General features: G+C 36.4%; 1 protein-coding gene across 2 annotated transcripts in view; it reads right to left on the reverse strand.

Annotated features, from left to right (window-relative positions):
- Positions 1-1,943: 1,943 nt before the first annotated feature.
- The window catches only part of erfl1 (Ets2 repressor factor like 1), a 59,592-nt gene continuing 45,764 nt past the window's right edge, over positions 1,944-15,771 (reverse strand). For both annotated transcript variants that reach the window (XM_037533934.1, XM_017703876.2), the window contains exons 3-7: positions 14,565-14,641; positions 13,520-13,754; positions 8,836-9,022; positions 6,656-6,785; positions 1,944-5,426 (exon numbers count right to left, since the gene is read on the reverse strand). In XM_037533934.1, coding sequence (XP_037389831.1) covers positions 4,582-5,426; positions 6,656-6,785; positions 8,836-9,022; positions 13,520-13,754; positions 14,565-14,628 — 1,461 coding nt within the window. In that variant the 5' untranslated portion in view covers positions 14,629-14,641 and the 3' untranslated portion in view covers positions 1,944-4,581. The remainder of the gene's footprint in view (positions 5,427-6,655; positions 6,786-8,835; positions 9,023-13,519; positions 13,755-14,564; positions 14,642-15,771) is intronic.

Raw genomic sequence — 15,771 nt, forward strand, 5'->3', positions numbered from 1 at the left:
CTAGTCCTGTTAGTCCTGTGCTACTTTATAGCTTTCGAATAATGAGTAAAAACCTATAAAGCCATAAAGACGTACGTTATTAGTGTAACGAGTGAATAACACCACTTATTCATCTGAAAAAATTTGTGTAATTGTATTGAAAAGTTTGAGCAGCCCCAGTCAATTGATTAGTTTTTTATTATTATTATTATTTCTAGGTGAAAATAAATAAACAAAAAATAAATATGAAATAAATTATAATTTCTGCCTCTGCACAGGTCACATTTTATTCTTATTATTTTTAGAAAATGTGTTAAATTAACCCTTTATCGCACAATGTTGCCTCAGGGGAACAAACCCATTTTCCTCACTTTATCATAACATGATGCCTACTTAAAGACAATGACAGGGTTAACAATAATGGGAAGAGTTTGAGTAACTCAATAAAAAGCATGTACTTGGTCATACTTGGGCATGTTTACCCTCTTTTTCAATATTCAGTATTACTTTGAATATGCTCCTTGCCTAGAAGTAACATTGTTGCTGGTCAGCCACAAGCCAGGTCTACCACCTAAGGGAACATGGGTCTATATCATTTCTACCTTGGCAACATACACCCTGCATACACAATCAGGTCCATTTCATGCAAGAAAAGGGAATTTTTAAAATTGATTTTTAATCGCTCTCATAATGTGTGCACTATATACACTATATGCACTATATATTTGTGTGGCGTTGGGGGTTCACTGAAACAAGATAGGAGACGTTAAACTGTGTTAAAGTTGTTTGGTTGTGACTGACTCCTCACACTTAACACGACACCTAAAAATGGCCTCTTCGTGAATTTCTAAAAATAACAATGGCATTTTCATGGCATTTTGAAACACTGTTCAGAAGTTTGGAGTAACCGTTTACAACAGAAATTCTACCACCTAAGGGAACATGGGTTTATATAATTTCTACCTTGGCAACATACACCCTGCATACACAATCAGGTCCATTTCATGCAAGAAAAGGGAATTTTTTAAATTGATTTTTAATCGCTCTCATAATGTGTGCACTATATACAGTATAAGAATAATTGATCAAACTTTTTCATATGACTGTATGTAAAATGTATTGGTAAAATAAGATTTAATTGTGCTGATTTAGACAAGCTATTCTGGCACTTCTTTAGATATTGTCCCATATCTATCTGGTTCAGAGCTATAGTTCTAACATTTCTTCAGAAATGTTCCCTTTATGTATTTAATTTCAGTGACATGCTGATGATTCTGTTTCTTGAAATTGTACCCCATCATGTTGGATATAATAGTATAATGTGCTATTGATTCCTTTCGGCATGCTCACACACAAACATTTCAATAGTTACTGTTTTCTCTGTGTTCAGGTCTTTATGAGATTTTGTTTGACGTGAATAAAAACTTTAAATTATACACAACTGATATGAGTGTTTCCAGTAGCGGTTTATAATGTGTGTAAATTTGTGTGCAATCACAGTCTTTCAGTGTTTATTTCACTAATCTCATCTTAGTAAGTGGAACATCTAGTATGAGACACGTTTGAGCAGACAATACATGGTTTGAGCTGCATTGTAACAAAGAACAGCTTGGCACAGTTGTGCGAAAATGTTCACAATAATGGGAAAAATCTGATTTGCATGTTGATGAACTGTCATTCACACTTTGTGTAGCTAGCGGGATCACAGTCACACTCATCTTTCATTATCAGCACTCAGACGGGGAGGTCGGTAGAGAAAGCGCAAGATCCTTCATTCCATCACATTCATCCCACACTGCCTGAAGAATAACAACAGTGCATTCATGTAGTGGTGTCAGATACAAAGGCAAACAAGCTAGTGAGGTTGTAATGTACTGCTCTGTATTAGTCCTTATCCCTTATTTCATAAATTTGCTGCACAAAACTTTAGAAACAAATCTGAACTCTCCCACAAACACATCTCCAGAATAATGTTTATTGCTTTTGAAGATATTATTCTTAGCTCTTTTTTTCTTTCCATCCTTTTCATTGTTTTTTTCAATTTTACAATAAAACAAACAAACAAACCCCAAAAAAGTCTTACTGCAAAGAAACTATTTTTTGTCTTTGATGTGTACACACAAATACACAAAGAAAAGTCTATGTACACTGGTAGTTTCATATAATACACTGATGTAACATAGGAACTGAGGGTCGACAAGCTCTTTTGGCTAAATTGCGGGTATAATTTTGTATTTGCCTTCTGAGAAAACAGCAGCAGTGACTTCGTGACCTCGCAAGAACCAGCTTGAACCGATCATTTTTGTGACATTTTGTTCCACTGATTTTTCGACATTCTGCCTGATTCAAGTGTTGAGACGTACACAGTGTCTTTCAGAGTGGTTTGATGTGAAACGTTGCCTGTAGAGCAACTTGCCAAGCCTGATATGCCTCACACAGCTAGTGATTTGAATTAGGGATTGTAATATCTTCACTGAAATTAGGTTTTTGTTACTCTCCAAAATGACGGGTGAACTTGCATGTTTTTGCCTTACAATGCCATGTACCTCTCTACCATGAATGCATTTAAAAAATAGATGTATTTAGATCAAAACTTTATCTCAAAACTACAAAACAATGTCTGAGGTATCAGGCAATGCATTCATAACCATTTCATGTAATATCTTTCTGTGGGATAGTTTTTAGAGGCATTAAACTCTTTGGACATCTGGTTCCTATCACCTGGTAATTTTACAGAAAGCAGGGCATTTCACACCAAACCACCCTGTACGACTTTGTTTACATCTTATCAAGTTAATTATGCAGGAATGTTGAAAAATCGGAATTGCCCTTTAACTGTTGTGATTTTATAGGTTACATTTGTAATTGCCAAAACAAATAAACATTAGTCAAACTATGTGACTGCTTTCTCTTTAAAATGTGCAATCCCCCAGTATAACTCACGCTTGTCTCATTACAGCAATTACTGGGTGAATATAAATGGCATTTTAATTGTCCTCTATGGAGTCAAGTATCTGCAAAAAAATGACCAAAGGGTATAATTAGAGGCAGTTGAGCAAATGTTGCATTTTTTTTTTGGCCACATAAAAACTCCAAGAAAACAAGTGCTTTCTCTTTTTTATAATTCACTATAAATGCCTACGGTCCATCTCACCAGAATCTATTTTCATTTAAATACAGAATTAAATCACACCAAATACATCAATCTCATATAATAGTAATTGAACATAATATACACAATAATAAAATATGTACAATGAAATATAGATGCAAATTTAAGCACTTTCCTTGCTCCATCTCTCATTCTCTATGTCTCAGTGAATATTTTATAGCTGCTTTAAATAAGACATTTTAGCACTGAATGAACATGGCAACTGTACAAGGGGAACAAAGAAGTAAAAACATTATAAACCCCAGCACAATAAACACATTATGCATCCATGTGCGAGAACGGGGTTATTCTTGAAAGGACAAATTTGAGTGTTACATTCATACACAATCATTGTATCTGCAGAAGTCATATGTCACCACTAGATGGCAATGTTTGACAGCGTTTTCAACGTTGCCAACCACTTAAAACCCAGTACTCCCCTATACAAGTAAGTGCTTTATTGCAACACAACTCAAGTTGCTATTAAAATAGCTTCACAAAATTGCTGTTATTGCAGTTGGCTTTGTATTACTATGCTGCTTGGATATTGTACTACAGAGCTTAACACATAAAAATATGAGCAGTATAATTTGTGCCGTGTGCCCCATTCAAACCATCACTTTCAGTAGGAATGAAGTCAAACTACCCTGTAGGAATAATATGTAGTCTGAATAAAAAGGGAAAACAACTGCAAAACTCATAAATATAATACAATGTAACCAATTAAAAAAAAAAAATCATACATGGAACCCCTACGTCATGTTGAGCCCGACAGTTTTATATTTGTGCTGGCAACATGTTAAATATGATGAGATATTTCAAAAAAATAATGAGGCCATAATTGCGATATATTTCTTGGTAACATTGGTACCAATTTTAAAAAGATGTGCCATTTACAATAAACTAAATATTAATATTTCCAACATTTTATGTTATTCTCTGACGAATCTCGCCAGTATTTAATCATTTGCATGATTTTACTAATAATTTCAGTTTGAAAACATTTTCTTAAAAGCAGATAGTTTCTTTTGTTTGTTCACACTGGTCTATTTAACTGATTCTGCAAGTGCATGCAGACTAAAATTTCATGTTTTCGAAAGTTAACCGAAAAAAGCACTGAACAAATAGTTAAACTTTTCTGAATATCCACAAAACAAAATGTGGTTTGGATAAATTTATTGTAATAAAGATTGCTTTGAACGTTCATTCGTAAATGCAGAAGTGCACGTTTATCAAAGGTTTGTAAGTGATGTGCAAATGGCTTTTTACTATGTTAAAACTGAAGCGGCAAAACACTGACAGAAAAATTAAAAGGTGAGGCAAATAAGCATCAGACAGAAGTTCAAAGAAAGATGAACCACAAAAGTAAAGCAAGAATTTACAAGATGAAGAAATACACGGACAAAGAGAAAGAGGCAGAGAGTGCTTGACTTAGCTGAATGGGATGCACATTAACTGTGAGCAAGTTTAAGAGAGTCTGTTTCTCTGTGCCGGTCGACTAAAGTGAGGGAAGGTGAGAGGGATGGAGGGAGGGATGGAGGAGGAGGAGTGAGGGGTACCAGGCTTTTCAGAGGATGGGGAGATACAGGAGGAGGAAGTGAAGAAAGTGGAGGTAGGGTTCCTCCCAGGCCCCCAGTCTTGGCCTCTAGCATGTGGGGCTGTCCACCAAGCCTGGGCTCTTTGGCCAGGGGGAAGTCTGGCTCGTTCTCATTTTCGGAGCTGCAGTCACTCAGGTCAGTGATTTCCAGCTCAGAGTCTGACTCTGGGTCCTGTTTTACACCACCACGCCGGTCAGATGGGCTCTGTCGGCCTCCTCCTCCGGTCCCCAGGCCCAGTCCACCAAGGCCAAGGCCCAATCCCAGTCCCATTCCAATCCCTCCACCTGCCCCTGGTATGTTGTTGGTCTCCCCCCTCTCTCTTTCGCCTACTCCTGGGCCAATGACACCCAGCTCGGTCCGGCCTTGCAGGAGGTTACCCGGGTAGGGTGGGATGCAAAGTCGAGGGGGCTGACCACCTGCTGAGCCATTGGTGGTTCCTCCAGTTTGACCCCGCTCCGTTCCAGGTGTGTCCGCTGGCGGGAGTAGCGAGGAGAAGGGATGGGGCAGCTGGGACAAGCCAGACTGAAGCGGGTTGGGGTAGAAGTGCGAGGGGTACAGGGAGCCTGGGGGCAGTTTAGGACAGTTGTTTAGCGAGAAAGCCCCAGGAAGATAAGGGTTGAAGCCCCAAGAGTAGTCAAAAGCAGGGTTACGGGGGTAAGGACCCAACATGGATGGAGGTTTGGAGTAACAAGGGGTCCCTGTTGGGAGTAGAGGTAGAATTAGCACTCAAGAACAAATGCACTTCTAAAGGAGATAATAAACTAGAAATAATTGCCTAAAAATAAGGTGGTTTGTGACATACTTTTTTTTTTTTACTTGGAGGTACTTCACTCTCAAACCTCATTTACAGAGAACCATTCTATTAATTCACTTTAATGTTCTATTGAAATTACATTGGACATATAATTTGAATTAATAGAGTTGATGTAGCTAAACCTTCTTTTTTCTTTTTTTTCCCCACTAAGAAAGAAATCCTGCTTCTTGTTCTCTCCAAATCTTTACCTCTGTCTGTTCCTCACACTCTTCATGTTTTCTCTTACTCTCTTCATACTTTCCAAATCCTTCCAAGCCCATCTCTCTCTCTCTCTCTCTCTCTCTCTCTCTCTCTCTGTTATTTGCTATGCAGGGCTAATTTGACAGTGCTACAGTCTCTCTGTGTGTTGGGCCAGAAGTAGCTAGCAGACACATGAATATTGAATCAGTCAGGCAGGCCTCACTTGCTTATGAAAACACTGTAATGGGCGCCCACAGGCCACAAACTGAAGCCTGCACCCTCAATTAGGGCCTTCCTGCCTGGGAAGGGATTAGGACAAGGGGGACACATGGGAGCAAGATCAGGGTAAGAAGGGGAGGAGGGAGGAATAGGACCTGAGGACAAACAAAGTAAGGGGGGCCTGTTGGGGTGGAGAGGTACACACACACACACACACACACACACACACACACACATACACACACACACACACACACACAAAAACAAACATACGTGCACACACACATTCTAATGCACAGATACCATTAAAAGAGCTTATATAGCGAAAAGACAAAGAAGTGCATGCACACAAACCGATAGAGAGCTCTCACAGAGAGGTACTTAAGCATATTCATCGATATGCTAATATGCATGCTACAATGCAAATGAAAAATAACAGCCACAAAGACAAAGTAATTGCAGGGGTCCAATCAGCTCTCACGCTGCTTGTCAAATGCGATGTAAGGACGCACCTCCTCTTTCAGATATTTACACGGTATTTATTCTTTGGATGTCCACAACCAGACTCCATCCCACAGCCCGCTTTCTTCCAAAGTAACGGAAAGAAAAATCCCTCCGCTTCTCTCGGGTTCTTTTCAAGCCCTTGAAAACAACATTCTGTCCTGACCCACCTTTCTTTCTGCTGTCTGTCTTTTCTTTTTGTTTGACTCTCACCTGAACTGAGGAAAGGAAAAGTGTCCAGCCTCAGCTTATCCCCTTCTGGCCCCGGGGCCCCTGCACTGCGGTCAAACAGAGACGTCCCTCGACCAGACTCAGGCAAGCGGGGGAATAAAGACTGCAGGGCCTAAGAGGTTAAAAGTGAGCAAAAGGGAGAGGGATGGATGAAAAGGAATTGTGAAGGCAGGTGAAGGAGAGTGAGGAAAGACAGGCGAAAGAAAAGCAGAGGGGAATATAGAGAAGAGTTCAGATTTCTGTATTGATGCCTACAGTTTGCACAGTATCTGTCAAAGTGTCTTTTAAAAACAATGCTGAAATGTTCATTTTAATGCTTTAAAAAATACACTAGATGAGGTTTTGCAAGGCAGAAAATAAAAGAATGTTTTAAACATGGATGCAAACGAAATGCTGGCAGCATCTACAGTAACTGAGACTTATAATATGGCCCGATATGTTTTGTGGCCTATATCACAACTAGCTAATATAATTTCAGATTTTAGATTTTAACTATATACTCCAAAAGCTTAAACGGTGCCTAATACTCCAATAATTAAGTAGTGCTCAAATAATTAAGTAGCACTTATTAAACTCACGCAATCTTACATTATTTAAGATCCTGTGACTCACACAACCTTAAATAATAGAAATGTTGTAGTGTTAGAAATGGAGCAGTTTTAGTTTGTGTTATGTTGACTTTTCTTTTCAAATGTTATTATTCTCTTCATATAAAAGGTAGTTTGTGTTATAACGACGTTCCTCTCTTGATATGATTTTGCAATGCTGACTAAATCATCAGCACGTTGTTGGCAAAATTCTCTCTGATATCTGGTAATGATATTATCGAATATCAGGCCCTGCTTCACAAGTGTGAAATATAAAGTCTACTCAGAGATAGAATATGCAGAATAAAACTAATAAAATAGAATAAAATAGAATAAAACATTTTTATAAAAAAAAAAAACTGATTCAAAAGAAGTCGGGATGAAGCTTAATAAGGAAACCTGCTATGTCTGTGTACATATGTCTATGTATGTGCTGTCACTGTAAGTCTCAGGAATTTCTCTTTTATTAAGACCATCATGCAGTGATCAAGAATTTCTGTCACATTTCACTTCTGAGTAACTGCAAGTCCAATCTTGCTGTAATCTCGATTTCTTAACCATCCTGCATCAATTATAGAGAACCGACCTGATACTCCCCTTCTCCTTTAATTTCTTACATTTCTTTCATTTTCAATCGATACCACAGAAGAATGCGGCAGCCAAGGTGAGGATGAGAGGGAGAGGATAATGTCTTCTTTTGTTTTAAGGCCTTTTAACACCCACTTTGACATTTCTCTCTTCTTTCTCCTTCACCTTGGCAGATTCCTACCCAGCTCACCCCCTCCCTCTCTTCCTTCTCTCTCAGCTACCCTCCATTCCACATAACTTTCTCACATTGTAAGCATTTAAAGTTTTTAAATGGTGAGCTGCAATTTACTACATGAAAAATGGGAATGGGATCATTAATGAACCACAAATCATACATTTCAATTTTGAATGTTTCTATTTGAAATCAGCTACATTTATAACACTTTTATTGAAACAGTTGTACCATATATATATAAAATATAAAATATCTCTCTATATATAAAACTGTATATATTATTATAAAGTATATAAGGTTAACTCCTTATGTATAAGGTTATGAAGCTAACTGTTACAACTTCAATTGATGAACTGCACTCAGTTTGAAAGGGGATAGTAGCAAACAACCCCATCCATCACCCACCTACACAAAAATAAAAAAGGAAAAAACTTCCCCTTGTATTAATGTCATGTTGTGAATGCTTATACAAATTTAATTTCTGCACAAATGCAAAGAATATATGTTTTGTTCTACAGAAATATGTACACATTCTAACCACATAGAGGCATTCAAAAATTTAGCAGGTAAACAAAACTAAAACTAAATATTGGGCTTGCCTGAGAAGAGGTCTGTAAATGGTATATATATATATATATATATATATATATATATATATATATATATATATATATATATATATATATATATATATACTGTATAACCCTCATTCTGCACTGCATGTATATACAGTATTTCTCACATTTTAGGCAGTTTAAGCAAAAATAACATGAGCTTGAGAAATATGTGTTCATTCACCCATCCCTTCTTACCTCAGGTGTGAGAGGGCTACAGTCTGGGGTGGCTGCCCCACCATTGAAGTGGTTCTGTGCTAGCAGGAAAGGAGAGCTGGCCATGTCCAACAGTGGATAGTTGACCAGAACCACCTTGCTGAAGTTAAATTTATAGGTGAATCGCTTTCCTTTAGTTTTGTGCAAAATGCGCTTGTTGTAATAGTACCTGGAGAACCAATAGAGTGGAGGGTAAGAAGTGAGAGTAGAGAGGAAAGATGGGAAGGAGAAGAGAGAGGAAATCAGGCAGACATTAGTAAGTTAGCAGCAGAATTTTTTTAATCATTCACATCCTGAATCCTACACTCTTTAAAATAAATAGTTGGCTTTGACCATTTGTTCCATGTGCTTCATTATTTTCCACTCAGAATATATTTTTGAACTCAAATTATCATTTTATTGTTGTTAATCAATTAGCATTATTTTAACATTATCACTTTAATGTGCTGCCATTTATGCCTTTGCTGTTTATGAGCTGGTTGATTATTGTTCCACATGTAGATTAAGATAACTGTAGTTTCTGTATTTATTCAGTTCTTCGTGGTATGTTTGGCTACTGTCATGCTAAAAATGAACCATGTTCATAGGCTTCCAATATTAAATTCACCTAACGACTCACAGTTATGGTTATTGGTTAAACTGGGATTTTGATTTCCTTGATGTCAAAAATAAAGCTTCAAATGTTATATTTAAGGAGTGCATTTTAATTTGTTGGTTATTGATTTGAGATATGTGAAGATGTTATGTTCTGTTGAATATAAAATTTCTGTTGAATATAACTAGCTGTCATTTTGGGTGGGCAAATTATAAAGTGAGAGAGCCTTAACATAACCCCACCACTGGTGCGAGTTATACATTTCAAATGTATGTGTTTGAACTAGAGATTGGAATAAATGGCAAAATAAACACTTATAAATTAACACTAATATAACATAGGGAATGCCATAGGGATATTAACGGAAATTGTGGTCAATGGGCAGATTTGGGTAAAACATAATAGGTAATGCCAAATTATGGTGCTCTGTGGACATTTAAACTTCAAAAAGGTACTTCATATGCTCTCATCTTATTAACAAAAATGCATACACTGAGTTCTTTTGGTTCTTTATGGATCCAAAAGAGAAGTTCTTTGCTCCAAAGAATAATTTTTTTGTACCTTTATTTTAAAGAATGTTTATACGTAACAGGGTTATAAGTCAGTCCTCCTAAAAGTGTTGGTTCCTACTAGAAACTGATGCTAAATCCATACTTAAATCCATAAATAATGAAAAAAGAGAGTTCTTTAGTGATCTTAGTCTTCAGTAAAGGCTATGGTTGTATTTAGAACCATGAGTTCTATATAGAACTATTTCATGCTAAAATGGTTCTTCAGATGAAATAAGTGAAAACACTGAACTTTAAATAGTCTCAACACTTATGAAGAGCGGTTTCTCTTTAAATTTACATAGAAAAAAATAGAGCATGTTATTTTAAATGCTTTTTCTAAAGGTAAAATGGTCCTAGCATTATAAGGCCGGACTCTAAAGAGGAAGTAATGCCTCCACTATCATTCTACAGGATTAGCCATGTCAGTTTCCTTTTCTTCACCTTGATGCATGGACCTGACCTCCTACATATCCCTCAGCATAAAACAACTCTCTGCCTCTCAGACTGTGAAAGCAGTTGGAAATGAGGGATAGATAATATGTCCAGATTCATTTGAATCTTTGCTTTTAGCTGGCACAAAAAGTCTTAGGGAGATTTGAAAAACTGCTCAGCTACACACGCTCTGAAAGTTCAGAACACTTTACGCTTGGCTTCTGTTTGCTCAGCTCAGCAGCCTACATGAGCACGCATAATGCAAACCGCCACACCAATGATTTGCAAGCTTTTTCTTTGCATCGCAATTGTGCACTGCCCCTTAATTGAGCAATTAAGAAAGGCTAATCAACGAGGCCAATTATGGCCTACACCAATTCATAACAATTAGCAGAGAGCGACAGCGTCTATTAAAAAGGGAGGGCGGGGGGGTTTATGGGGAGGGGGGACTGAAACGGAAAGGCTAAAAGATGGAATAGTCTGGGAAATGATTTGCATAAGTAAGAAGAAGACAGGGGCTGATGTGATCCGAAAAAGTTTCATGTTCTGCACTGAGGGTTTAGAGAGCAGGGCTGATATATGTTTGATGATGTAAGGATCAATCTGAGACCTAATTTCAAGATCTCTATTGACAAATCTTCTTTATAAAAGCGTCTTGCCAGAGTTATTTGGACATTTAAAGATCCCACAAAAATTGAAAGTATTGACCTTCTTCAGAGAGAAGCAGCTTTTAAAATGTCCACAAACAAAAAAATCTTTCTTCTGCACATAAGGAATAACAAATTAGTTGCTCACATACTTTTCAAAATTTTAAGCCGTGCTGTCCTCGTCACAAGATAAATGATAAAAAGCCAGACATTGGGAACAAAAACATAAATATACCATACACACTATTCGATAAGGTTGAAGTCATAAAATACAGTGTATCCTAAAGTACTTCTTATATCTGAAAGAAGTTAAAATTGTGTATTAGGGTTCAAGAAAAAGGTAAATATGAAGCAAAGGTATTACAAACTAGAATAATAAAAGGTTTCATTCCAAAACACAAGTTTCACTGTTGTTGGAAGAAAACCTCTCATCTCCAAAATAATAACTTTATAGGAGATGGAAAAAAAACTACTTTCATTTTAATGTAAGTCAATGGAATCAGATTTTTTCCAAGTCATTTTGGGTCATTTCTTTTAGTCCATTCATCATGAAATTTATATACAATGTAAAGGACAACAGTTTTATCGAAATAAGTCAAAAACTGAAAAACATCAAAAATGGAGATGTTTTCTTCCAACAACAGCAATTTTTTTCTGTAATATATAATGTATGTTTAAAACCCAACAATGTCAGTCATAAAAAAAAAGAAAATTACTGGCAGTGGTCTATGATGAGTTTTAGAAAGAAATGTCATCAAATATATTTACCATTTTAATTTTGAATTAATAACATTCAATCCTACTACATACTACATAGTGGTCATATATACACTAAGAGTACAGCAAAATTACATTAAGATTACAATCAAGTGACATCAAGTGTCATTTTTCCTCAACTTTCTGTGAAATATATTGCCAAACCTGCCTATGATATTTCTGCTACAGTCTTCCACAAACCATAGACTTCCGTGTGGTTGCTTGGTTGTTAATTTCAGTGAAAGATGTTCAAGCATTTTTCTTTAGGGATCTGCTAATGTTTCTGTCCCTAGCCTTGGACCTTCATGTCAGACAATATAAACCATTGTCTTCTATTCTAAAGATATTGCAAACTATTTGTTTTGCTATGCTTAGTTTCTCAGTCATGTTTGGAAGGCTTTTCTTTCAGCATTTATGCAACTTGCTTTTATTTCACTGCTTTCCAGTTTTCGTTGTTTCATTTATGCATACAGACCCCAAAGGCAGACATTAAAGTCAACAGCTCAGGCATGTGAGTGAGCCTATTTATAGAATAATACTTATAGAATAATAAGTAGTGAAAGAGTAAGGGATACACAAACAGTTAGAACTTTTTAAGTACCACTTTTTAAGAGGTTTGATCACAAAGTGTCCAAATCATAAATAATGAAAAATAAGCATTTTATTTGTGTCTTGCCTTTCACACATTAAAATGCAACTGAAACACATATAAAGTAATACAAATGAAAAAAAGAATTAAGAATGAAAAAGATATCGAACATAAAACAATCAATAGACGTTATAATGAAAAAATATGTAGTAAAACAAATTATGAGAAAAATATGCTAAAACCAAGAATTTAGTCAATATAATTGTAAAAAAAAGTGGTTAGATAAAACAAGAAACATAAAACATAAAAGCAGATGCAAGTTAAGAGCTATGGGAAAAAAAGGTTTTGAGTAGTTTTTAAAACTGGTGGCAGAGTCCATGTTTACTCTACCTAAAGAAGTGCTCATACAATGAAAATATAATTGAACCTAGTATGGACCCAGTGGTACACCATAGTGTATGGTGAATTCTTTTCACTATACAGTCACCTATAGTTACATAGTATTGTCCTCCAGGTAAATGTGTGTCACATAAATCTAGGTCAGTTCCAGAAAGACCAGGTTAGATTTCAAAACAACACAGAACGATACTGTGATTAACAATATTAAATATAGCACATAATTATACCACTATTCTGAAACAGAATCTGTGTTATCTTCTGAAAATAAGAATCTATATTATGTTTTAGGTACAAGATTTTTAAAATATTTTGATAAATTCTCGATGCTGAAAAACTGTTTTCACTAACTATAGATGATCTTAACTGAGGAATTATGACATACATAAGACTTCCTATATTTAATGTGATTTGTTTTGAATTATAGAAGTGCTCAAAAGAAGTCTAAAAAAAAAAGAAAATGGATGGGCAACCCCCATATGCTAAAAATAAATATATATATATATATATATACAGCTATTGATACTTTGGGGTAGTTCTCTGTTAAATATATGCTTTTCTGCTTTTTTCCTGATGCTGATCAATGAAACTTGTACAGCCATTTCACAGGAAATTAAATAAATATAGAGTGGTCTCTGACTTTTGCACAGAACTGTATATAAACATCTTAGCACTAAACCTAAACGCATAGTAAGCCCACCTTAGCGCACGGCTTAACTTGTCATAGTTCATGTGAGGCTTGCATTTCCGAATGCCCCACAGCCTTGCCACTTCATCCGGGTCTTTGATCACAAATTCGCCATAGTCTCCCTGCCAGGCGATCACCCCCTGGTACTCCTCCTTCTGCAGCAGCTCCAGGATGAAATGCCACAGCTGGATCTGCCTGGAGCCAGGGCTAGACTCCGGTTTATAGGCCCAGTCTGGGAAGGCGAAGCCTGAGGGGAGAGAGGGAGGAAAGTTAGAGAGCAGGGATGAGACCTGTTGGTTTTTAGCAATTGCTGAAAGGCATGGCTGTCTACACAGTCTGCTACAGTGAGGAGATGGCTGTGTTTAAGATGCAGAATTAGCTCTAATGTTAATCAAGGACATATTAACACAAAAATAACATATAACCTGCCAGCTGTAATAAATTTCCAATCAACCTGTCAGCCTTACCCACGTTATTACCCCACTTATCTGACTGTTACCTCAGAGCTCCCTTTCTTTGCGACTATACGCCCTTTTAACAGCTGCCACACTCAGCACTTTAACTTAAGACACTTTTAACTTAAGACACTTTTAAGATACTTTGCACATTGAAAGGTTTACAGGTATGTGCAAGTGTGCATGTGTGTATGTATGTGTGTGTGTGTGTGTGTGTGTGTGTATATGAATGAGTGATGGTAGGAATACTTGTTTTATGCTATTTTGTTTTAATTTATGTTATGTTATTTTATTTTATGTTTACTTTATCTTATTTACTACATGTAAATGTTTGTCAGATATTTGTGCACTGTGAGGTCTTGTAACCAAAACCAAATTCCTTGTATGTGCTTGATTCTGATTTTGAAATGCCCAAATCTTGGTAGAGTTGCCTTTACCTACACTCTCAAAAATATAAGTCATATAGCTATACGCCAAAGCTAAGAACCATTTAGGAAGCTATGTTTTTAAGAGTGTACAAAATCAATGTCTTCATATTTTAGATAAAGATGATATTAATGATGGCCATTCTGACATTCTACATCAATGTTCTAAATGCTCACCTGGTGTCCAGAGGGCTGGGACAGGTGGAGTGAGCAGCAAGTCACTAACACAGTTACAGTCCATGCCTCCACTGCACCTGTACTCACACACACACACACACACACACACACACACACACACACACACACACACACACACACACACACACACACACACACACAGACACACACACACATATATATTCTGGTTATACATGGATAATTTTATCATTGTCATGGCTAAGTAAGCAAATAAATACGTCTCCCAACTCCCAAAACATGAATAAACCAAAGATTATTGATGCTTTTCCTCTTATTATACTTCAAATTAACACATGGAAAACTACAATAATTCATCCTTTTGAAGTTTCTTCTTAGTAATGTTTAGTCATGTTGAGTATGAAAAACAACACATCATACCAGCAACTTCTCAAATGCTGCACCTGTGTTTTTATTTTAATGTGAACAACAAGTTTTGTTTTTCAGTCAGTTGTAAAAATGCATTGCAGTTCTGTTATGTTAAAAATATTTCAAATACACAAATATATTTCCATTATTAGTACTAAATCTTGTCCTGTTGCAGAAAACGTCATTAAAGAATACACAGAAATGTTTTTGAATTACTTCTTGTACAGATGTTTCTATGGAAGAAAGATTAACTCTGAGGAATGCATGACTATTCAAAGCTCTTGTTTTCCTGATAAATTAGAATACATTACAGTAGAAAAAAGATTGTCAGTAGTGTTACTTATGAAGCATTAAGTGATTTTAAGATGAAATAAAATAGCCTGCAATAATTTTCTACATGCAATGTGAAAAAAGGGAGGTGGATTGTTGTTGTTTTTAGAAAAGTTCAGATTTTAGTGTTATTAACACTGATGTTGTTCACTATAGCAGACCATGTTTTACACCTGAACTTTATATCAACATTTGCAACCGCGATGGTAAAAATAAATGTGTACTCAGTGCAAAAAATCTGACTAAAAACGAACAGAACTAAAAATGCAGAATTGGCTCCTAGCATATGTGATTTAAGCAGTAACGCAAGTTTAAGTCACATATCTCCATATAAATATCCATTTCATAGCTAGCACACTAGAGGGTCAGTGTACACTCTTCAAAATCATGGAATGCCATTCCAGTGGCCTCTGAAAAACCTGCTCCTCATTTGAAGGCTGACTTTAAATATGACTGCCGAAGGCCGGCCCAATAGCCAAGTGTAAGATCA

Source organism: Pygocentrus nattereri, chromosome 24, assembly GCF_015220715.1.
Source record: "Pygocentrus nattereri isolate fPygNat1 chromosome 24, fPygNat1.pri, whole genome shotgun sequence".
NCBI lineage: Eukaryota > Metazoa > Chordata > Actinopteri > Characiformes > Serrasalmidae > Pygocentrus > Pygocentrus nattereri.